At 41.9% G+C, this 25,257-nt stretch overlaps 1 protein-coding gene across 1 annotated transcript in view; it reads right to left on the reverse strand.

Annotated features, from left to right (window-relative positions):
* ETV5 (ETS variant transcription factor 5) overlaps window positions 1–25,257 on the reverse strand; it is a 49,735-nt gene that overhangs the window by 13,441 nt on the left and 11,037 nt on the right. The window contains exons 6-11 of the mRNA XM_060768027.2: window positions 14,615–14,744; window positions 12,187–12,495; window positions 6,416–6,672; window positions 3,448–3,516; window positions 935–1,003; window positions 139–308 (exon numbers count right to left, since the gene is read on the reverse strand). Of these exons, the coding sequence (XP_060624010.2) occupies window positions 139–308; window positions 935–1,003; window positions 3,448–3,516; window positions 6,416–6,672; window positions 12,187–12,495; window positions 14,615–14,744 (1,004 nt within the window). The remainder of the gene's footprint in view (window positions 1–138; window positions 309–934; window positions 1,004–3,447; window positions 3,517–6,415; window positions 6,673–12,186; window positions 12,496–14,614; window positions 14,745–25,257) is intronic.

A 25,257-nucleotide genomic window follows, 5' to 3' on the forward strand; every position in this document is an offset into this window, starting at 1 on the left:
ATCTGGTGGGAACCAAGCTGGGCAACGCTGCTTTCTTGGGCTTCCTTCCAGCCACACAACAATTTGAACTAAGGCTTGTTTGATCAGTGGAAAGTCAAAAATACAACCATAATAGGGATGGGATTCTTAGATTCTTACCTCTTCTGGCTCAATCAGCTTGAATTCCATTCCCCTGCCGGTCCAAGCAATAAAGTGAGCATTGGCTGGGTCATCAAGGAGTGTGACAAGAAACTGCCACAGCTGGAGTGACCCTCGTCTTTGGTAAGGAGGCCCTTCACGGTACACTGTGGGTTCTTGCTTCACTTTGCCTGTTTACACCAACAAACACTAGTTAGAACTGACATTTTTAAAAAGCATATTTTTGCACCACCCCTCCTGAACTCAGAAGTTACTTTTTTGAAACCCAGAAGCCTCCAGTCCTGTGGTTCTCAGCCTGCAGATGTTTTGGCCTTCAACTCCCAGAAATCCTAACAGTTGGTAAACTGGGATTTCGGGGAGTTGTAGGCCAAAACATCTGGGGACTCACAGGTTGAGAACCAATGCTCTAGTCAATGCAATCAGTGGCCATATAGCTGAGAGATTCTGGGAAGTAGTGTCTAAATAGTAACTTTTCCAAGCTGTACTCCCCTCATAGAGAAATGTGTGAAGGAATTACTGAATTTGAAAGTTACTACTATGCATTGGCTTCACAGAACTCGCTTCATACGTTTGGCCATCCAATTCCTAAGAGCTACATGACTGAAGCTCAGACCGATTCAGAGAATTTTTTCACTGAATGCGGCTCAAACAAGGCTGACCTTGATGAAACAGATGGGAGAGCTGCTTTTTGGCTAATCCATTTTCTGACATAGCTCACTGAAATCTCCCCAGCCACCACGCCCTATCACATGCACCAAACAGACTGAGAAGGAGAAGAGGGAGGGAGGCAGCTTACCTTCCATTCTCTCTGGAACGACACATGTATCATCAAAGTACAATCGGGCATCCTTCTCATAGGAGAACCCTAGTTAAGGGAGAAGGCACGTCCATTAGCTCACAAATTGTGCTTGTTTACTTTCAGAGCTTGTAAAAGTTACTTTTTTGGAGTTAAACTCAAGAGTCCCCAAGCTACCAGGTTACTGGTACACACACATACACACACTCTCTGTTAGGCTGTTCATTTCCTTTTGTGCCTCTTGGCAGCAATGTCAGGGATTCAGTCAGTGATTAAAGTGTACAGGTAAGGCCATGAAAGGCTCATTAGCAAATATGTTGGCTGCTGAGTCCCGGGACTTGTCCAGACAATAGGTTCCCACCAGGCTGGTTTTACAAAGAAGTGTCATTTTGCAAATGACAATTAAAAACTTTTGCATACCGAGCAGCAGCAAATCAAAGAGACTTCTTGTATGGCAATTGCTCAGTTAAATTTCACCTGCACTGCCTTTGCCAGTCTAGAATTATGCCATTAAGACTGTCAGGCTGAAGCATGGACTGGGAGTAGTTAGTTGTTCTGGGCAGCATTTTGTTCCTACTCTATCCAGACATTGCTTCTTGGGCACTGCACCTAGATCAACTAACCACCAGCGTCCAGACTGCTCGGTACACATTTTTGTGAGAGAAACGGCTTGCTCAAAACATCTTCTACTGCAGTCAGACTTTTATAGCAACTCCTGTCACCATGGCAGCTGGCACTGCCACTTAATGTGCTTAAGAAGGAGGCAGGAGAGAAGAAACCACTCTGTGGGTAAAATGGAAGCAGTCATATCTGTTTCTAGAAAAAGAATCCGGTGACAAGGATGAGAGAGAATTTCTGATGGGCTCTCAAAGAGCATGGTCAATTTCCATGTACTCCAGCAAGAAGACCAGGGCAATTTGCTGTATGATGAGTAGGACATTGCAAAACAAAACAGTCCCTCCATAATAATCAGGGTTCCCTGGTTGAGTTAATATGAGGTGTAAAAACATAATTAACAGCATTATTAAAAGGGCAACACTGCCCTATATCCCAGGATCTGATCCCGGATTATCTGCCTTGAACTGGATTGTATGAGTCTACACTGCTACCTGGGATAAGAAGATAATCTGGGATCAGATTCTGGTGTATAGGGCAGTGTAGGTCCAGCTTCAGTCTCTGCAATTGCCAATTTTCCTTTCGTTGGAAGGAGTATTTAAGCAGAGTCGGCATTCAATTCATCAATTTACTTACTGGACCAGATCTTAGAAAAGTTACTTTTGGGAGTGTGTGTGTGTGTGTGTGTTATAATTTCCAGATAGTCAGATATTTTGCCCCCAAGTTAGTTTGTCCAAACTCAAAGTAGGTCACAATTGGTATTCATAGAATCATAGAGTTTGAAGAGACGTCATGGGGCCATCCAGTCCAAACCCTTGACAGAAAGCAGGGAAATTGCATTCAAAGCACTCCTGACAGATACCCATCCCACCTCTGTTTAAAAACCTTCAAAGAAGGAGCCTCCACCACACCACAGAGAGTTCCACTGCTGAACAGCTCTAATAGTGAGGAAGTTCTTCATCATGTTCACAATTGGTTCAGGTGGAATCTCCTTTCCTGTAGTTTGAATCCATTGTTCTGCTAGTCTCCAGGGCAGCAGAAAACAAGCTTGCTCCCTCCTCCCTATGACTTCCCCTCACATATTTATACATGGCGATCATGTCTCCTCTCAGCCCTCTCTTCTGCAGACTAAACATGCCCAGCTCTTTAAGCCACTCCTCGTCGAGATTGTTCTCCCAACCATTGATCATTTTAGTTGTCCTCTTCTGGACACATTCCAGCTTGTCAACATCTCCCTTCAGTTTCGATGAACAGAACTGGACACAGTATTCTGACCACACCTGGAATATTGTGGGTCTCAATCTGTGTGATTATCTCCATGATGGGAAACTGAGGTTGAAACATAGTGCCTTGTCTAAAATCTGAGTTCAACAGTGATTTGAACCAATAAGGGGGTGGAAAGCCAAGAAATAGCAAGGAAAGAGTTGTAAGATTCTTAGAGATCCTTTAGTCCAGCAACACCCTGCTCAATGTACGATATATAAATAGCATAAGACAAGAGTCCAAACTCTGCTCAAATACTTCCACCCAAAGAGAAACACTACTTTCTGATGGGTTTTGGCCATTAAGAGATTTCTCCTAATATGTGAAGGAAATAGAGCTGCATTGCAACTTTCACCCATTGGTTCTAATTGTGTCCTCTGGAGCCCAAGACACTCTATCTGCTCCATCTTCTGGCTTTAGAAATGTGAAGACTGAGATAATGTCTCTTCGTAACCTTCTCTTCCCCAGACTGAACATAACCAGCGCTTTCAAGTGGTTTTCAGAGAGAACATTCCCTCACCCACTTGCTATTGGGATAATCACATCCAGCTCCACATCCACATTCCTCAACTTTATTTCAAGTTTATGTAGACAGGCACAATTTCATCTTTGTATCTAATTGACAGCTAACTTACCATCATGGCTGTTGGGGAAATAGCCTCCTCCTCCTCCTCTCACATATGTTGACTGGCAGTTAGGCACTTCTGAAAGAAAAATGGAGGTGGACTTAATGACACCCCAAACTACACACATTTCCCTTCTTGTCTTTTGGCATGTCTACAAAAATGGTCCTGGATATACACAATGTATAGATTTATGTTCTTTCACTTGGCTGTTGGAAATGTAGAGTGGTTGAATTACACCCCTTAAGGTTACCCTGAGAAGACAGTGTGAGGACTAAATCATAACAAATTTAACTCTATAGTTCAGGGAAGTAGAGTTCCTCAGCAGAAAAATGTAAGTTCCTTTCAGCAAATTACAAAACCCAGTGGGATGAAAAAAGTGTGTGACATGTGCTAGTCACCCAGTGAACTTCCATGGTTGAGCAGGGATTTGAATCCTGATCTCCAGAATCATAGTTCAACAGTCAAATCAACACATGCTGGTATGATTGCATAACCAATGCTTCTGAATTTAAATTTGACAAAATCCATGCCGAAACGACTATACACTAGGTTACAGACAAATGTGAATATCAAGAGTGGACAAAGTGGTCCTGTGAAGGTTTCCTCAAGCCTGGATTCAGATGAATGTGGCATTCAGAGGGTTAAAACACACTGTGCGGTAAGCACATATAGCTACAGAATCCAGCCATGTGTTACTTTGTCTAAACAATTCCTATCACCAGCAGCTGTGGAAGCACAATAAGGTTCACATTACTGTGTGATAAGAAGCCACAGGCGTAATCAGCTCTTTGCATGGTTGTAGCTGGCATACAACATTCACAGAAAGCCATAATAATATAAGTGGGTGTTTGGAAGCAACCCTTTGCAATGGAAACTAATATTTCCCGCTAAACTATGCAATTAATAGTCTTGCCGTTAACAAAACTTCCAATTATTCAAATTCCTGGGGTGGCTATAGGTTGTTCAGACAAGTGAGGTAAGATATTTCCAAGAATGAGAACTGATGTATTTAAAAAATCAATACTGTAATCATGTTTGAAGGTCTAAGCTTTCAAACTCCCACACGATAGCAGATAAAAATAAAATGTAAATAGAATTATGAACATATGAAGCTGTCACATATAAACTCAGACCCCTGGTCTATCTTTCTCAGTATTATGACTAGAACTGGCTTTCTAAATTTCCAGGCCAATGACCTTCCCACTATCTTTCGAACCAGAAGCATCAGGGACTGCATGTGAGGCTTTTTGCATGAAAAGCATGTGCTTCGACAGGTTCACCAATAATTTCCTGGCATCACGAGGAAAAAAAGGTTCGGGAGAGGGAGAGAGTAGGCCTCCAATGTAATTAATTCCGACCCTTCTTCCATGAACTAATTACTTACTGGGATTATGTGTAAAGAGGCCAGATGAATCAACAACTAAATAGGAGATATCCTGAATAGGTGGGCGATAATATGATCCCTTGAAAATCAGGTACATCATTATTGTTCCTGGAAGCTGTAATGCGATCCACCTCATTGCTGCAGCTGTCTCTCCCCAGGAGGCACTGCCTTCCTGAGAGCATGTGGAGGAAATCCTTATGAACCTGAAGGTTAGGCTGGAAAAGGGTATTCAAACCACTCCCAGGGGGAGGATCTAAAATTCAAATCTTGTATTTTGCACGCACACACACCCTGGACACGTGAGAAACAAGGAAAGAAGAGGGGAACAAATTCTTTCAACTTTAGATCTTCTCCCCATCTGTTCCACTCTGCCTTTGGGAGGTCATGGTATTTTTAGGCCTAAGGCGATTTGCAGTTATGGAGTGGCCCCACCACCAAGAACAGCTGCACAACCTAACAAGTGATCAGGCATTCCCTTCCTTGATACCCCTGTCCCCCCAACCAAATGTCCCGGAGGGAGCGTTCAGAAGCGACCCCAAATCAACCGCAGGTTCATTGCTACTGAGCAGAGAACAGACCATGGAAAGAGGAAGAGCTTTTGTAGAGGAGTGTGCAAGCCATGCCCTGGCTGCACTCCAGTAATACGCTTGAGATTATAGAAGGCTTAGATTCTGCTACATCTGTTGAATGCTTGATTTTTAAATTTATTTATTTATTAAGCCCAAAAGAGATAATCTAGCATTCTAAATAGGTTAAACATTGCCACAAAAGACTGCTGCTGCTCCTTGTATTCCTTCAGCAGAAGCCACCGCTTTCAATGAATGGTTCAGTGAGGTAGGAAGAAGGAAGGAAGGAGAAACCTTAGAAAGACATTTTTCAAAGACTAGAGGAGGAAGAGCTAAGTGGTTTACAAGAATAATTAATGATATAAGGGAGGGACAAGTGAAGTACCTGAAATGCTACCTAATCCCTGATCACACACATGCTTTTGTGGAAAAGATATTTACCCACTCTTCACAAAGTGTATTATGCTACATATTTATAGCACTTTAATAAAACTGCTTTTAATCCATTTTCACATGATAGTTTTATTTAATAGTAGATAGTTTCATTCCATTTTAAGTGTTAATATTTTGTAAATTTGTAATCCATACATGTGTTTTATATCTGTACTTCTTTTATTTTTGTAAGCTTCACTTCTTGCAGAAAAGGCAGGATATAAAATAAAGAGTGGCAATCAAGTGTCCTTTGCAATGTTGTTGGACTGCAACTCAGGACATCCCAAGCTGACATACCCAATAGTGAAGGATACTGTGAACTGCAGTTCAACAACATAAGCAAGACCACGATTCCCATTCCTGTACCACAAAGACCACCGAAAGTCCAAAATGTCCATATAGTTGTTGAGAAGTACAAGGAATACCATGTGCACAAAAGAAATAGAGTAGGAATAATTTCACTTTCCCAAGGGTGTAATGAATGTAATGCAGAATGAATACTGATGGTATTGAGGCTTCTTTATGTGCTAGATGGCATTATCGAAACAAAGGTCTATCTACATGCAGCAAGGAGAGATCCAGTCCAAACACTCACCTGAATCAATGCAATAGTCCCTGGGCTCTTGCTTGATTCCCATTGGAGACTGGAATCCATGTGTTGGTGGGCCTGGAATGCCTGGGACCCCATGATCATAGAGTGGGTCATGGTATTCCTGCTTGAATCCCTGAGGAGGATGAGTGGCAGCAGGGACAATAGGCTCTGACATCTGCCTGTGGTAGACCGGGCGATTGTCCCCAGAAAGTCCAGGTGGAGGATAAGGGTGGCAAGGTTCAGACATCTGTCTCTGAAACCTTGGTAAAAAAGAGAGAGAAGGGGCACATTGGTTATTACCACCATTAATAGACTTTCCTGAGGTCACACCGCTATACAAATTAAGCAGGTCTGGTTACAAGGATGCTTTCAAAATTTTGGTTCAGAGCCAGAATCAGATATTCAGAAGTTAGTCAAAACAGAAATCAATTTGTATTATCAATAGCTTACTGCAATGTGACAACATCAGTTTGTATGACAGGTCAGAGCAGGATGGTTGCTAAGTGTTGTACTTGTGGAACCATGATGGCAGATGAGGGACATACAAGCTTGTCTGCTCACAAAGTGCTCACATCAGGGTCAGTTTGTGGCAAAACACATGCCTTATTTTTGAAAATGAATTCTAGAACAAATTGAGCTGTGATCAAAAGAGAACTGGCACGGGACAATGACTGAATTCAGTGGGCTCAATCTACAGTTTTGTTCTTAAATTCAGTTCCAAAGGATAGCCAACTTATGAATGAAAGACCTTCCAATAATTATTCAGAATCTTACAGACTTAGGACTGTGGCTTCTTTGATCAAGACTTATCAAATTCTAATGCATCTTCCTCTTTTTCCTCTTGTCCTAGATTTGCCAAGCAGTATTTGCTGAGCATTAAGATTCAGCCAGTGAAATGACAAAACAAGGGGATCCCTTGAATTTCATCAAGCTCTTAACCAACTTCTTTGCAATTAACTCTATCAACTTCTGCTTTTGAAAAAAAAGTTATACAAGTGGTCTTGGAAAAGCAATATTTTCCTTCTGCATATTTTTCTTGTCAGTGTTCTAACAAGTGTAAGGTAAATGTTAGGAGTTGTGCATACTGAGTTCTGTTTACTTATTAAAATATTATTTTGGTGGGATTTTTCATTTTAAAGTGAATCCATTAAAAAGTGTCACTTTTAAAACGGGCAATATTACTTGGTACTTACGAGTAACAACCAATGATTTACCTTCACATAAAAATACTTTTTAAACGTTGTAGTGATAATATGTTAGCTTTCCCCCCTCGGTAATGTTTTCAAACACAACATGGATTTTTCCAACAGCTGAACTGAAATAAAGCAGCAGCACTGAGGGGGTGGGAGAAGGCTGAAATTCAGGCTCCATGAGAGAGCAGTATTAAAACAAAAGCCACTGGTGGTTCTCTGTGAAACATCAGAGACAGTCCTCTCATGCCAACCAGGTCAAGACCATCACTGGTGAGAGTAACAAGCAATTTTCCCTTTGTTGTTGAACTGGAACACAGCTACTCTGCTACAGCTACATTTCACTCCACTGAAGCAAACAAGTGGTTACGTAATTCTGAATCCACTCAGCAATCTGTGAATACCAAGTGGCTGCTAATCTGCCTACAAAGCTAGGGATTAATCCTTTAGCTCTCCATGCAGGAGGAAATATGTGTGCTTTCAGGAGAGCAGTTGTGCTGTATAGGATACAGACAATGTGCCCTTAGCACGAGAGCAGTGGAGCTAATGGTTTGGCTAGAAACCTACTGCGAATGCCACTCCGCTCTTGGGACTTCCAGTATCTTGAGGTAAGAACTTGAGAGAGTCAGGAAAGAGTCAGGCTGGGGATTCTGGTAGCTACAGGTCTCAAAAGACCAATTTCCCAAGCTCTAGTCAGCTAAGCACCCTTGATTCCAGGTTAGATACTGATATGCACAAAGGCTGGTTGACTCTTAAGGGCTATAAACCTATCTAGTCAACTGCTCAATAGTAAATAAATCCCAATTATCCTTTTTATATGTCTACCTTATTTGGCATTACCAACTGGGTTTAGACTTACATGATTGAGAAAGGACCAGAGAGAAGGAGGGTGATTTTCTTTGTGTACCTCCATCCCACCCCCACCCCCCTTCATAGGAACCAGCTGAGTGTACCATACAGCTATACAGGTCGACTGTTTCCATTCAGAAAGCAACAGTCCATATTAAAGCTGTCTGGATGGTTGCCAACAAAAGTAGTTCAGCTAATTCCCACAAACCCTGTTACCCACACCACAAATTAGATGTGTCTGATATGTCCTCAGAGGAATTAAATAGGGGGACAGGGTTGGAAAAATAAACGCTTGGACTCCTGAGATCTTTGCTTCTGATATGTGAGAGGCAGGCAGACAGGCAAGCACACTCTTTCCCTCTGCTGAATTCTGCAGCATCCCAGCACCTTGAAAGGCAATTGCTATCAATCAATGCCTTTCCCAAGCATCAAAAGGCACTCGGGCTCCATTTGGCCCTGTAACTCGATCCTCTGCAGCTGACAGGCCCAGATTATTCTACTTCCGATCCTTGTCCTTCTAACCTTTCCGAATGAAATTTTAGAGCCATGCTGGTATGGCCTCTGCAGGAAGAGCCACTTCCAGATGGGACGCTGCAGAGTGTCCCTAGCATAGCTTTAAGGTCATTAGGAACTCATGGCTTGTTTGTGGTGGTGTGTTTATCTAAAAGGCAATTTTAGATACCTGAAATAGAGAAGGGTGCTTTTTTAGTTGAATGGGTAGTTAAGAAAGATGGGGCGAGACTTCTCTTTCAAGGTATCTCTTATTTTGAAGCACTAATGTTAATTTATGTCCCTATGGCATTCCTAAACTAGTGTTAATAAAAAAAAGATTGGGTTGTTGTGTGGTTTCCGGGCTGTATGGCTATATTCTAGCAGCATTTTCTCCTGACATTTAGACTGCATCTGTGGCTGGCATCTTCAGATGATCGAAACGTCAGGAGAAAAATGCTGCTAGAACACAGCCATACAGTCTGGAAACCACACAACACTCCAGTGATTCCAACCATGAAAGCCTTCAACAAAAGATTTCTCATTTTAGTCTACAGCAAGCATCTTCAAACTGCAGCTCTCCAGTTGTATGGGCCTCCAATTCCCAGAAGCCCTAATGAGCTTGTTCAATTGTCAGGAATTCTGGGAGCTTAAGGCCCAAACAGCTGGAGGACTATGGTTTGAGGGTGCCTGGTCTACAGCCTTGTGTACTAAGCTTCAGGCACTGGTCCTCCTGGCTGCTTTCACTGCTCCCATATAGGTATTGACCCAATACTGCAAGTCACTTAAGCCCAAACACTGCTGGATATCAATTCCCAGAAGCCTAAGAAAGCAAAGATTATGGGAGTTGTAGTCCCAAACATCTGGAGTTTCCAACTCTTGGCAATGCCAACATACAGGTTGGGTATCCCTTATCCAAAATACCTGGAAACTAGGTGTTTTGGAGTTCATATTTTGGAACACTTATATTTGCAGAATTATGTACATAATGAGATATCATGGAAGTGGAACTCAAATCTAAAGACAGAATCCACATATAGCCTGAAGCTAATATTTTTAATAATTTGGTGCATGAAACAAAGTTTGTTTACACAAAAGCATCAGAAAGAAAAAAATGCTTAGCCAACCATGTGGAAAATTTCAGAAGTATTTTGGATTTTGGGATTCTGATAAGGGATGCTCAATTTGGGCCTTTATTTATGGAGCAGGACTACATGAAAATACATATATACAGACTAACTCGACAGCTTAGAAACACTTTCTTGTCAACTGCTGGATAACTTCAGGATGGCACGTGCAAAACACTGCATCTATGCATATAATAGGAGATACTTCAAAAGTTCTCAGTTGGAGCTGGAAAATCTGAAGTATTTAAAAGACAGAATGGTTTCTTAAACAGCAAACACTGAATCTACATGAGAAGCCAGCTCCTTCTCTCGCTATGACATGCCATTGCTCCAGCTGCCCCTTTCAGGGCTTCCAGATCCAAGTAACAGTCTGGAGACAGAGTGAATTACTAACCAGTCAGGAAATGAGACTCAAATATATGAAAAATTGGAAAAGCTTTCAGAGAGGTTTGCACTAAGCACACAAGGCCATAAATTCCACTTCCCAGACAAACAGCATGGTAAAGCTATACTATCTCATCAGTCACAGAATGAAAGAGCCCAAATAATCTCTAGCATATGGATACACAGAAAATCCAGATTTACTGTCAAGAATATCTGTGTCAAGATTCAGTGGGGTTGGAAAAGAGAATTGGTCCCTTGAATTTTTGACACATTTGACACAAGGAAAATAATTAATCCATCTAAATATTCATGCAAATGACAAGATCAATATAAATACAGGGCATAAAATAAATATGGGCAGCCAAAGGGTGACTGATAACTGCTCTATTTCTAGCTCCCTATGGGGAGCTCCTAGTTATTTATCGATAATCTGAAGTGCTCTAGAAATGTATTTCTCTCAAGAGTCAGTCTGCTGCATTTATGTTCTGCTTGTGGATTTCCTACAAGTTACTCATTAGCTATTGTATGAACAGAATGATAGACCAGCTAGGCCTTCCACTTCATCCATTCCTATGTTGATTTTCTATTACAACATAAAGGAGAACAGGAAAGTTTCCTGTATCTGAAGATGAGTTGGAGGAGACCTAACACTTCACTTTTCAATATTACGAATGTATTGTTTAGAATGCTAGCAATGCCATTAAAACCATATAGACACAAACAGACCAAACCCAAACCTTCAGCACACGATTAACTATGGCTCTTCATGCAATACTCAGAATCCTCACCACTTTCCATGGTTAATGAGAGTTGCAGTCTAACAATATCTAGAAGACCACAAATGCTTTTCTTTACCATGTATTAAACATACAATATCCCTGTGGCAACTGCAGAACCATAAATCATCTCCTTTATATGTCACTCAGTGTTCCTGAGATACCAAGCAAAAAGATCAGTTATGAGTCATAGTTCTGAAGATGTGAATGTTTGTCTTGATTCCAAATTAGATACATTTCACAACCTTAAAAAAAATGCAATTCCTAAACAGCCTAAGAATATAGCTAATCCAAGTGAATGGATTTTTGCAGAAATACAAAGGTGTTTTTTTTAATCTCAGTTTTCCTCTCCATTTGCTGGTATATGCAAAGCCCAAAAGTAACAAGCATGCCCGTCTTATAAAATCCCATACCAGTAATTCAACTTCATTGCATTTGAACGCATCTGGAAATACATAGAAATTACATAAAAGTAATTTCCCTTTTGATCTCATTGTCTAAAATTCCAACCCTCCTGTCATGTATAGTGATAGGAGAGTTGGACAACCCTCCATGCATCTGAACAAATGGGCTAAGACCCCAAGAAAACTGAGAATATGGAAATGAAATTGTTCATCTTTAAAATACCAATGAAATCCAATATGAACCTTCTCCAGAGCTTATGGTTGTTGTGTGCCTTCAAGCTGACTCTAGTTTACTGTGATCCTATTCTAGGGTTTTCTTGACAAGATTTCCACAGAGGAGGTCAGTCATTGCCTGCCTCAAAGTATGACATGACCAAAGTCACTCAATGGATTTCTGTGGTTGAATGAGGACTTGGCTTATGGTCTTTTGGAGTTCTGGTCCAACTCTCAAGCCAGTAAACCATACTGCAGACCTATGGAAATGTAATGTTGGACCTTGCCAACATTGGATTTTGCCACTCTACCCAAAAATGTTTCTCTCATTTCTCTCTTTACCTGTGTTCTGTTGGATACTGGTTTTCAGGCATCATCTTTGGCATCTGCATGGGTTGGTGAGGTGGTCGAGGAACAGCAAAGGTTTGCTGCCTTGGTTCTTGAAGAGCATGAGGGGCAGGTGGAGGGGGTGCTCCCTGCAATGGGCCTGCTGTGGTGGGAACATGGGGAGGAGGAGGAGGAGGCTGCTGCACAGGTGCCGCTGGAAGAGGTGGGGGAGGAGGAAGGGGGCCGCTCTGGAGTGCAGGGGATACTGGGGTAGTAGGTGGAGTTAATGGCTTGAACCCGGCAGGGGGCTTCCTGTCGTAGGCACTGTGCAAACAAAGAAACAGAGAGGAACACAATATAAATCGGGCCACAACAGCCATTTACACAGCTTCAACTTGCTGTTCTTGACAGCTAGGGCTTGTTTGCATTTCATGGTTGTCAGGAAGTAACTGTTAAGGTTGTTTGCAGCCCCAAGGGAATCTTTGTACTTCAGGCAAGCGACAAACAGGCTGAGTCATAGGGCTGATTTTAAAACACTTCTCTCACAATTTTCTCAGAGATAATTGTAACTTCCGATTGTTCTCTCCCCCCCTCCCTGTTTTTTTTTTTTTTTTTAGAGAATCAAAGCACATTGTTCGAAGTGGAGGACTCTCCACTTCCCATTTTTCTAATAGCTAACAAGAAGTTGTTGTGGTCAGAGAGGCAAACAAGCCCACCACTTCTCTCAATGCACTGTCATTTCTGTAGGTTGCTTCGAAAGCAACTCTCCACCCTCTATAAGTCTATGGAAGAAAGCATGTACACATTTGGGAAGGTCATAGGTACTTGTCACTGGGATGACATGCAAAAACTGACTTAAGTGATTTTTTATATATAATAGTACATAGAGTTATGCACCTTCTGCTTCCCTTGATCTAATGTCTGGATATTTTCTATGTATACTAAAAAGGATATTGTATGAATCAGCCATAAAGGTTAAGACTGTTATTTATGTAACAGTACTGGAAACTTCCCAAATTCCAGTGAGAGAAATTCTTCAGGATATTACAGTTACCACAACACAAGACACTTTTGGAATTTGATGATGCGCTTATTATGTGTCTTCAAGCAGACTCTGATTTATAGAATGCTATCATAGCTTTCTCTTGGCAAGTTTCCTTCCAAAGAGGTTTGCTACCATGTCCCTCTTAAAATGGGACAGTGTGACTTTCTCAAGTGGGTTTCTCAAGTGAATAGGGATTTGAACTCTGCTTTCCAAGAGTCCTAGTCCAGCACCCCACCAACTTACCACACTAGATTTCATTTATAGTGTAGTGTTTACTATTACTGCTCCTACTTAAACTCTCTGTCTTAGTCAATCCATTTCAATATAAGAGATATTTAGAGTGGTACACAGGGGCTGGCATAGGAAATGTACCGCTATGCAGAATTTGTTGGATTGCAACACCAATCATCATGCTCACTTGGGCTGATAGGAGTCGCAGCTCAATAATGTCTGGGGCACCACACTTTTCCCATCTCTTCCATAAATGAACACAATTCTGTGTTGGTTCCCCCCCTCCCATTCTTTCATCTATAAAGCCTATTCTTGATGCTCCCATGCCTTCACTTTGTTTTCCTGTCACTCGCATACATGCACTTGGGTTGACCCACTAGTCCTCCAAGCTCGATTCCCTCAAGGACAACTCCCTAGGGAAGTAATTTGTCTTGGGAACTTGGCAAACGGCTACTTCATTTTATCTGGCAGAAAAGATCTGAGTTGCTTCACATTACAATGGTATCAATTTTCTGCAGAGTCAGGGAATACTGCTAAGCTGCGATGCAACCAAAGCAAAATCAATGCAAATCATTTTATGTAGCTCTCATTCTTTTGCTTTGTCAACCTGCTCTACCAATCCCATACACTCTTCAGCTTAAAACTGAATGGATTCTTAAGCATTATTATTTTTTATTATCACAAGAGAGGCAAATGGCATTTGTAGTAAATGGAAGTACAGTAGCATCTCGCATATCTAATATAAACAGGCTGGCAGAATGTTGGATAAGCAAAAATGTTGGATAATAAGGAGGGATTAAGGGAAAGCCTATTAAACGTCAAATTATGTTATGATTTTACAAATTAAGCACCAAAACATCATGTTTTACAACAAATCGACAGAAAAAGCAGTTCAATACACAATAACGTTATGTAGTAATTACTGTATTTACGAATTTAGCACCAAAACATCACAATGAATTGAAATAGCTGTGGATCCAGGCAGGAGGAAGACTGTGTTGGATAATACAGAACGTTGGAGGAGTGAAGGTTGGATAAGTAAGACTCTACTGTACTTCTGTTATTCGGCTGAGTCCAATATAGTTCTCATGTTTCTTCCTTCTCTTGCCCACTTCCCATATACCCAAAAGCATATTAGCTGTATAGTTCAAATCCCATGCAACCTACCAATAGTTGTAGAGGCACTTTTCTCCATAATTAGCACAGAGGACCTGTTCATGGCTGCAGGTGGACAACTCAGACGAAGGGCTGTGGAGTTCCCTCTTGATTTTAGCTGGGGGAGGTGCATGAAGTACCACTGGATGAAAACAAATAAGTGGAAAAAAATAAGAATGCAATGAATCAGTTATATCTCAGGACCAATGTATACTCCTTGAGAGAGCAGCCATCACATATAGGCAATCAGATGTTAATCAGTAGAGATATACATGCTCATGTGGTCATCCAGATATTGTTGACCCATAACTCCCATCAGATCCAGCCAACCTGGGCAATGGTGGGGAATGATAGGAGCTGAAGCCTACCAATAGCTAGAGGACCACACGTTCTCTTGTCACAGCACTACACTTAGATGGGCACTCATACACAGCACTTTTATTCTTGCTTCTTGAGTTCAAACAAGTTAATGGTTTTTAGAGAAGCATACATCTAAGTTTTTATCTGTGACAATGTGACAGTGCTTTGAAGTCTTTGTAAACTGAGTTAAGTTTCCTTGGCTAAAACATCCATTCCGTAGCTGTAGTGAAAGATCACTTGCAGCCACAGCATTGGGGAGGAAGGGAGGGAGAAAAAGAGCTAAAAATGTGAAAATGTCCCAAAGCAGTCATTTGCAAAACAGCCACAACATCTAATTTTCAAGGCCTGAACACACATGTTTTTGATCAAGCTAGTGTGAAAGGAAAAGAAGAAGGTTCAGAATGTCAGACTATATACTTATGGGGATTTGGGATTTACATTGGAACCATGCTAATTGACAAAGTTCTGGATCTTGGACAGAAATGCAAGGGAGCAACAGAGTTCAAATGATTTTTCCTACAGTATTTCCAGTTTCATTCTGAAATGCATTGTGGTACTCTTGCAACTTGAACAGCTATTTGATTTAATTCAGCACTGGTTGAAATGTCTTGAGGACACATCTACACTATCATTATAATGCAGATTGAACTGGGTTACATGGCAGTGTAGACTCATATAATCCGGTTCAATGCAGTTCGATCTGTGTTATATGAGTCTACACTGACCATATAATGCAATCCAAACTGTATTATGTGGGGGCCTTAGACTCAAGCTAACAAAGTGCAGATTATCTCAGTAAGATTTTGTACCTCCGCTGTATGTTTACCTAACATCTATCCATTTGATTGACTGTAAGAACATGTTTCTCCAGGGAAAATACTCAGCAAGACTTATTTCAATGCAAGGCATGCATGTTTTCCTATGAGCTGGGAACTTTATGCTAGTAATGCATTATGATATCCCTTGTCTAGTAAGCACATTGTCATAAGTAGGAATGTACATGCATGCTCCAATTTGGGCAGTATGTAATTATCCGTTAGGACAGCATGGATATACTGGATTTTAATTTGATGCAGCTGTTGAGATTACATGGCCTTTATGTCTCTTCCAGGCTCTACATGGTTAAGACAATTCATATAGTACTTTCAACTACATAATGAACACGTGAAGGCATACATTCCCATGAATGGATATAACATGTAGATCATGATTTAGGGACACAATCAGAAGCTATTTTTGTAGCAGCTCTTTTCAAAAGCACTTCAGTTTCATAAACGGGTAATCTTTTTTTGAGCTGCAACTTTATATATTAACACACATGAGGTGCACATTCAATGTTGCTTGGGAATGCATATGCAATGTATTATCATGCAAAGCGATCTTTACATTTTGCATGTAAGTTATACTACAATCATAGACAACCATGAAACCTTGAGTCAGTATGGAAGAAGTGTGGCCTATGGACCACATGAGGCCTGAAGTTCTTCAAGTCCTTGCTATAGAAAGCATGAAAACAAGAACAAGATATTTGTTGTGGTATCTGGGAGGGCATATTCTGAATAAGTGCCACCCTAGTTTTCCCACACGAGGGAATATGTTGTCCTTCAGATTTAATTGACAGGAAAATCTTTGAAGCATAGGAAGCTACACTATACTGAGTCAGACTACTCGTCCATAGCTCCCCAAAATGGAGAACCGTGCCTCCAGGTGGGATACAATCATTTGCCCAATCCATGGCATGTTCCCAAAGCTCTTGATATGAAAATAGAATTAACTTTCTCATCACAGAGACATAAAACACAGCAAGACCACTGGTGCACTAGCCCAACACTATCGAATCTGAATAGCAGCAGCCCTCCAGGTTTTCAGGCAGGATTCTTTCCTTGCCATAGCTGAAGATCACTGGTATTTCCTGGTGGTTTCCCATCCAAATATTAACCTGATCTGTCTTTGCTTGCTTCCGAAATCAAATGAGGTTGGATGAGGTCAGAGTGGCATAGTGATACCAAGGATGGGAGGGAAGTGGGACAGTGAACTGTTATGCATTGACTTGTAGTTCTCCAGGATTACAGACAAGAGTCTTCCCAGCTCTACCTGGAGTTGCTAGAGGTGAAATAGGGACTGTCTGCATGAGGACGGACTCTCTTCCCATCCTTGTGTGGGCATCCAGAAAACAGTAAACTGATTGTCTGGAAGGTAATTGGTCCGACAAAGAATGGATGTGATATAGGAGCAAGAAAGCACTGGACCCATAAACTGTTTTCAGGCTGAAGTCATCAAAATGAATTCATCCATTCTGCAGCTTTAATTTGGCAGCAGGAGTTTAGATTAAAGCTGCAAACAGCAAGCAGTATTTAGAATAGAGGGGGCTGTTCAATGGATATGCACCCTATTCAATGCTGAACTACACATACACACACATACACAAACTAAAGGTTGCTACTGCCTCTGATGCCATTGCCTCAAGTTCTTCTACTATATATAATTTTTAAACCAACTAATATATGCTTAACCTAATTAATTTCTAAAAGAAGACATTCTAGGAAAAGGCAAGTGCGTCAGAGTTCTGTACCTAAATAGTGACTGAACAGAACAGCTTGGCTTAGTCGTAAGAGGAGCATTATCTCCACAAAGGCTAAGCACGTTGTTGCTGCAGCAGCAGGAGAGGACCGCTTGTGTCTGACGGCTTCTAACCTTCACTGCCAATTAGCAGTTTCAGCACTCTATGTGCAGTCAACCCTCCTAGAGAGTGGAAAACAACAATTCCTTTGGGGCAGTCCAATACATTCCAAGAATGAAGTTTTGAGTGCCAGATTAGAGCCTCTTCCAATGCCATTTTGTATAGGTAAACACCATCACAGATATAGGAGTACTTTTGGGATTGAGAAAAAAAAAAACCTTAGAAATGTTTGCTTTGTTAGTGAGAGGATGCAGTAGGGACACTTGATGGGGTATAGAAGTCAGGTTGCAATATGTTTTAGAAATAATGATTTCAAAAAACTACAGCTTGGAAACATAACTTTTGGGGGGCTACAGCTCTCACAGCCCCCCCCCCCCCCCCAGCCAGCAGGTCTGCAATACCTAGAAGGCTAGGGGATCTGAAAGGTTTTCACCTAAAAATGCATTTTTGTTCCAAGCATTGAAAAAGATAGTAACAACAACTGCATTTCTCCAGGCCAGCATTTCCCAACACAGAGGTCAGGACTCCTGGGGGCATCACAAGGGGGTGTCAGAGGGGTCACCAAAGACTATAAGAAAACACAGTATTTTCTGTTGGTCATGGGGGTTCTGTGTGGGAAGTTTGGCCCAATTCTATTGTTGGTAGGATTCAGAATGCTCTTTGATTGTAGGTAAACTGTAAACCCCAGCAAGTACAACTCCCAAATGTCAAGGTCTATTTTCCCCAAACTCTACTAGGGTTCATATTTGGGCATGTTGAGTATTTGTGCCAAGTTGGTCCAGATCCATAATTGTTTGAGTCCACAGTGCTCTCTGGATGTAGGTGAACTACAACTCCCAAAACTCAAGACCCACCAAACTTTTTCAGTATTCTCTGTTGGTCATATGAGATCTCTGTGCCAAGTCTGGTTCAATTCCATCATTGGGGGAGTTCTGAATGCTCTTTAATTGTAGGTTAACTATAAATCTCAGCAACTACAAATTCCAAATGACAAAATTACCCCCTCCCCCCAACCTCACTAGCATTCAAATTTGTGTGTATTGGGTATTTGTGCCTAATTTGGTCTAGTGAATGAAAACATATCCTGCATATCAGATATTTGCATTACGATTCATAACAGTAGCAAAATTACAGTTATGAAGTAACAACGTAAATGATGTTATGGTTGGGGGTCACCACAACATGAGGAACTGTATTAAGGGGACGCAGCATTAGGAAGGTTGAGAAACACAGCTTTACAAGGTAATGAATTCTAAGCAGGCATGTAGCCAGTGTGGGGGGGCTTGAGGGGCTTCAGCCCCCCCCCCCCGAAATTCTCATGGTGGTTTGCGAAAAGGCCTTACTGGTGCATTATTTAAACTGTTATGTTTATTCATATCATGATCTGATCACCATACTCAATATATCCCATATGCATGGGGGTATTGGGGTAACAATACAAAAGGTTTGCTAGGCTAGACCCTCTTTCACTCAGCCTAACCCCGCCCCCCCCCCCCCCCCCCCCGAATCGAAATCCTGGCTACGGGCCTGATTCTAAGTGTTTGAGGATCCCATGGTAAAATTATGATAAGACAACACTGGGTGCCTCAGCCCCTTAAGCAGCTGAGATGAAAAAGGAAAGGGGCTGAGGCTGTTAGGAATTGTGGGAGTTGAAGTCCAAAAAACCTGGAGGGCCCAAGTTTGCCCATGCCTGATCTACACTGTACAATTTAGACATATCGAGTATTTGTGCCAAATTTGGTCCAGTGAATAAAAATACATTTTGCATATCAGATATTTATGTTACAATTCATAACAGTAGAAAAATCACATTTTTGAGGTAGCAATGAAAATAATTTTATGGTTAGGGGTCACCACAACATGAAGAACTGTATTAAGGGGTCACAGCATTAGGAAGGTTGAGAACCACTGCTCTAGGCAATTTCCTTTGGGGTCTCCTTTGGCATTTCAAGTGTTAATATCTCCCTTCCTCAGCCCACCCTAGAAATTGCCCTCTGTCCTCTCCCACTCAGCCCCCACCTCTTAGGAGGCCTGCCCTTGCTGAACAGCAAACAGCAGGAAACTCACTTTGGAGGTGTTCCAGCTGTCAGTCAGGGGCATGTTTCTTTCCAACAGTCTCTGTGTTGTTTGAACTGGTTGTTTTTCTGCCAGCAGCACAATGGGGCTTAGTTATTCATTGAAGAAGGGGGGGGGGGAGGCTGCAAGCAGGCACCGCCCTCCATTCACAACCAATTTGGAATACTCCATCCATTCACAAAAACACCAAACAAAACAAAAAAAACCCCCTCTTTCGCTCCCTGCAGCTGAGCGCTACCAATCGGGAAAAGGGAAATGACACTTAAGATCATAACAGAGACCAGCTGTCCTGCACAGAGAAGCTTGTGCTGTGGGCAACGTTTATGTAAGGAATTCAAACTGCAGGAATGGCCTGCATAACTTGGAGGGAGTCGGCCGCTCTACAAAGTTCACTGTGGATCCAAGATTGTGCAACTTCACTTGCGGCAAGGTCCGGAAATGCCCTTTGGCAGTGAGGCTGGGGGAGAGGGAGTTAGCAACATTTATTTTAAAAATTAACTTCTTTTCTTCAAAACAGTGGCTACCTGCCAATGGACAGAAAATTCTTGTTTAACACTCCTCATGCCTTTGTGCTTAGATTCCATCTACAGCTGCCGGCCCTGCAGCATTATGAGCAGCGTTCAGAGGCTTCTATTATTCCCAATCTAGCCAAACAGACTTGCTTGGGCATACTGTGTCCAGCAAATTATTCACGACAGTAGCCAGAAGTCCAGGGAGTTGTGGAGGATAGAACAGAAGTAGTACATTTATAAGGCGTTTGCATGTCAGAACAGCAGTTTCCAAAGCCATATTCCCTAGATCAGTGGTTCTCAACCTGTGGTCCGTGGACCACCAGTGGTCTGCAAGAACTAAAATATGGTCCGTGGCCTCACTGTTACTACACCGTTGCAGCAAGAGCGATTGGTCTCGCGAAACCCTCTTATAGTGCTGAAGCTTTTTCAATATAGATTTCTGTGTGCGAACAACTGGTGACTATTGGATGGCATATGTTCTGTATCAGAAACTAGAGCTGATGTGGTCTATCCAATGCAATTTACTGAATCAGCACCCCAAAGAGCCAAACCAAGTCCTTGGTCAAGTGATCCCTAGTCAAAAAAGGTTGGGAATCACTGCCCTAGATGTTCAACTACTCTGACTCCCACCACCTGAAACATTGTTGGCTATGAATAATGGAAACTGTAGGTCAATATTATTTGGAGTTTAAGGTTGGAAAACTACTCCGTGATTACTTTCCCTCCTTGATTTGAGATGGGGCTACTCAGGAAGTCACAAGCAGTCTGCTTAAGGCCCATGAGATGTCTACAAAATGCCCAGGCTCTCAATTGGCTTTTGTGCACAATGCAAGTTTTTGATTTTAATCATGAGTACACTTGTCAACTTATGTCAAAGCTCCTGCAGAGTGCACATCTGTCTCCATTTGTCTTCCCACAATTTCCTATCCCAGATGTGCAGGATCAAAAACCCCAATTACCCCTGTCAATTACCATTAAGCGGTATGGGAATGATGGGATTTGGCCTCCAACTCATCAGGAGAACATCAAATGGGGGAAGATGGGAGAAACAAAATATTTCTTTTCCTTCCTTGCATGCTTTTGGTGCCTGTGAAAATCTAACCCATTACTGGCAAGAGCAGTCTTTGGAGCCTTGCTAACTTATTACTGGCAAACAGCAGAAAAATGCTTTCTGTGGATGCTGCCTGAAGAGCCTGTGCTCAGAGAAAGAGCTCAGTGCCTTGAAGGCATATATTTGTGTGCTTATTTGTGTGTGCGCCAGAGAAAGTGTGCATTCCTGCACCCTCACTATAATTAGAAGCAGCTGCAGGATGTGTCCTGACATGTTGAGGCAGGCAGGTACTCAGGAATGTGGCACTCCTTGGGGCAGGAGGCACCAAACACCGTGGCATGGCTTACCTGTGCCACTGACATAGCACTAAGAGGCAGTCAAAAGGTTCCCTTGCCCAGCATTTTGTGCCATTGCAACCCTGCCCATTAACCAGAAGCCTATCTATCATCAGGGTTTATCTGGTTTATCTGTTTGAACCCCTGAGAAATGTAGTGACACAAGATGCAAGTGACACAAGAGGATAAAAGCAGACCTGGGGGAATAGTGCCTCCACTCCAAGGTTTTTAATGGACATTCTCATAGTCTCTTATCATTTGCTCTGCATATGAAGGAGATGGGAATTGTTAACCATCTGGGTGGCCCAAAGTCTCCCACCCAGGAAAGGATGCATAGAAGCTAGCTATACCACAACTTTGGCAAATGTCTTCCCCAACTCAAAATTCATCACTATTCCTCCTATCACAGAACTTTACCTGTGTAAACAGGATGATCCAATATTTACCATCATCACAATCATGCAATGAGACCATTATGCTTGGGATGGTTGTGGGATCTTATGTTTGAATGCTTCTAACTTCACCATAGAAACCCTCTCTACACTTAAAAAGCTAGTGCATCAAGGTAAATGCTGGCTTTTGGGAAAAATAATGGTGGCAGTTTCCTCTGGCAACTTCCCACTTGCTTTCTCAAGTCACAAATGCAAATGGCATCAGCCATACAATTCTCCGGACTGAGGCGTGTGCTGAAATATGCATTTTTCACTCCAGCTTTGCTGACCAGTACACTTTTTCAGAGGAAGAGCTAATCTAAAGGCTGGAAAAGCAGAAATAGGACTGGAAAACCTGCTGACGGCCCAAATGGAATCCAAATTTTCACAAGGGTGAAACCATAGTACTCTGTGGGTCTTAGAATATGTAGCAGCCTTCCCAAAACTAGTTCCATCCAGCTCTTTTGGTTCCTCCTCTGCTCAGTAGAAAGCATGGCCTATGGTCAAAACAATTAGGGAGAATCCTCTTAGGAGAGCCTTCCTGCAAGAATTTGGTCATATTATAGTCTAGGTAGTATCATGTCCTGAAGGTGCCATGAGATGGGAGATGCCCTCATAAACTGTGTAATATTTATGTGGATATCTTGCCTTCCTTCCAATGAGCTTCTTACATGACTCTCCTTTTCTTTGTTTTATCCTCATAGCAACCTTGTGAGAAAAGTCAAGCCGAGGGAGATGCTGTTCATGATCACAAAGGGAGTTTCATGACTGAGTTAAACTTAACCAACATTTTCAAAGTCCCACTCCTATCACATACAGCAGTGGTCCCCAACCCTTTTTTTTGACCAGGGACCATTTGACCATGGACCACTCTCAAACATTAGTACCAAAAGAGTTACAGATCTAGAGCTGTGGACCTTATTTTAGGTCTCGCGGTCCACCAGTGGGCCGTGGCCCACAGTTGGGAGCCACTGACATAGAGATATACTTGGGCATATGGCATTCTGCCAAGTATTTGCCTATTCACTTTTTATGGAGCCCAGAACAGTTACTCATTTGGACTACAATACTTTGACCCTGCCCCTGCCAGGAGGATTCTGAAAAATGCTGTCCAAAAGTAAAACTTCCAAGCTTGGATCTGTTGGGGGAGCTTCATTTCATTTCCAAGCCATGGTTTCTCTACAGCGGCAGCTTGCTCCCGGCTCCAGAGCAACCTGTACACACAATCCAGTTGCTTGGCAACATAGAGATGGAAAGCCAGCTGAGCTGGATCACGGCACACCTGCTTAGCTCCAGAGCCTTTGCTGTAGAGCAGAAGGTACTGGAAGGATTTAGATCTCCATGAGACAAACTCTTCCCTTAACAACTCAGGATCCTCGCAAAAATGAGGTCAGATGGAGAAACAGAGAGGAACCACAAGCTCCGGAGCAAAGTTTCTCTGTTTCAAGGGTCTCATGCCATTCTGAAGCAATTCCACACCAACCTTGGACTTTGCTCCTTTTTTTTTGTCTCTCTAAAAAGGTGTCTACAGCTGGTTGAGACAGTTCTCAACCAGAAATGAAATAATCTTGCAGGAATTACTCTGAAGGAAAGATGGAATGTAGCAAAGATCTCTCCAGTTTCCCAGGCCTGACCTAATAAGTCCCAAAGGTCTAGTTTTAGAGACACAGGTTTGGAATTTCACTCTAAAGTATAACAATTGTATATACATTTTAATAAACCCACTGAGAAATGTTTGTTTAAAATATGCACACATGAATGTTCCCTAACTCAGGTCTCCCTAGCTTAGTAGTTCTCAACCTTTCGAACCCATTAAAACAGTTCCTCATGTTGTGGTGACCCCCAACCATAAAATTATTTTCATTGCTACTTCATAACTGTAATTTTGCTACTGTTATGAATTGTAATGCAAATATCTGATATGCAGGATGTATTTTCATTCACTGGACCAAATTTGGCACACATACCCAATATGCGCAAATTTGAATACTGGTTGGGTTGGGAGGGATTGATTTTGTCATCTGGGAGTTGTAGTTTCTGGGATTTACTGTTATCCTACAATCGAAGAGCATTCTGAACTCCACCAATGATGGAATTGAACTAAATTTGGCACACAGAACTCCCACGACCAACTGAAAATACTGGAAAGGTTTGTTGGGCATGGACCTTGAGTTTTGGAGTTGTACTTCACCTACATCCAGAGAGCACTGTGGACTCAAACAATGATGGATCTGGATCAAACTTGGCACAAATTCTCAATATGCCCAAATGTGAACACTGGTGGAGTTTGGGGAAAATAGACCTTGACATTTGGGAGTTGTAGTTGCTAGGATTTATAGTTCACTTACAATAGAAGAGAATTCTGCACCTCACCAATGATAGAATTGGGCCAAACTTCCCACATAGAACCCCATGACCAACAGAAAATACTGTGTTTTCTGATGGTCTTTGGCGACCTCTCTGACATCCCCTTGTGACACCCCCCCAGGGGTCCCAACCCCCAAGTTGAGAAACATTGCCCTAGCTAGATATCCTCCAGATGTTTTTCAAAGAGTCTTCCATTTGGAACAGTCAGTATTGAAAGGGATGGAGCCGATCCTTAGAAATCTGGCAATTTTTACAGCCTCTTACTGGTCTTGAGATGTTCCACAAGAAAGCCACACGTAAGAAAGCATTCATTTCAATTTGTTTAGCCCCATTTTCCCATCTGAGTTAGAACAGGACAAATCTGGCACATTTGGGAAACAGTCAGCAGTCTAAAAGAGATCTAAGAGCGGGTTCAAAAAAGGTATTATTTTTCCAGGGACTGTAGACAGAATCATATTGGTGGGAGGATTCTGGGTGTTGAAGTCTGAGACAGTAATTTTCAAATCTCTGGACATACCCATTAATGTTTGCCATTGCCTCTGGCCAAATAGGTTTCGCAGGAATGTGAAAAACATATTCACAGTAAAAGCAAAATAAGAGCAAATTCACATTTCAGGATCCTCATCCCTCAATTCTTTTTTTTTTTCAATCTGCTGTCAGTTCTGAAAACATTGCCCTAAAATGTTATCTTTATCCTCAAATCTTCTTGTTAACTAAAGGAGGCAGCTACCTGTTTAATAATTCAAGGTGTTATCGGGAACATGGAGAAAGGTTATAACTATATGCCCTTTTAACCCTTACAGGCTTATTGAACTCTACTTCTTATGATAAGAGGCATCATTG

This window comes from Anolis sagrei, chromosome 3 (assembly GCF_037176765.1).
Source record: "Anolis sagrei isolate rAnoSag1 chromosome 3, rAnoSag1.mat, whole genome shotgun sequence".
NCBI classification, from domain to species: domain Eukaryota; kingdom Metazoa; phylum Chordata; class Lepidosauria; order Squamata; family Dactyloidae; genus Anolis; species Anolis sagrei.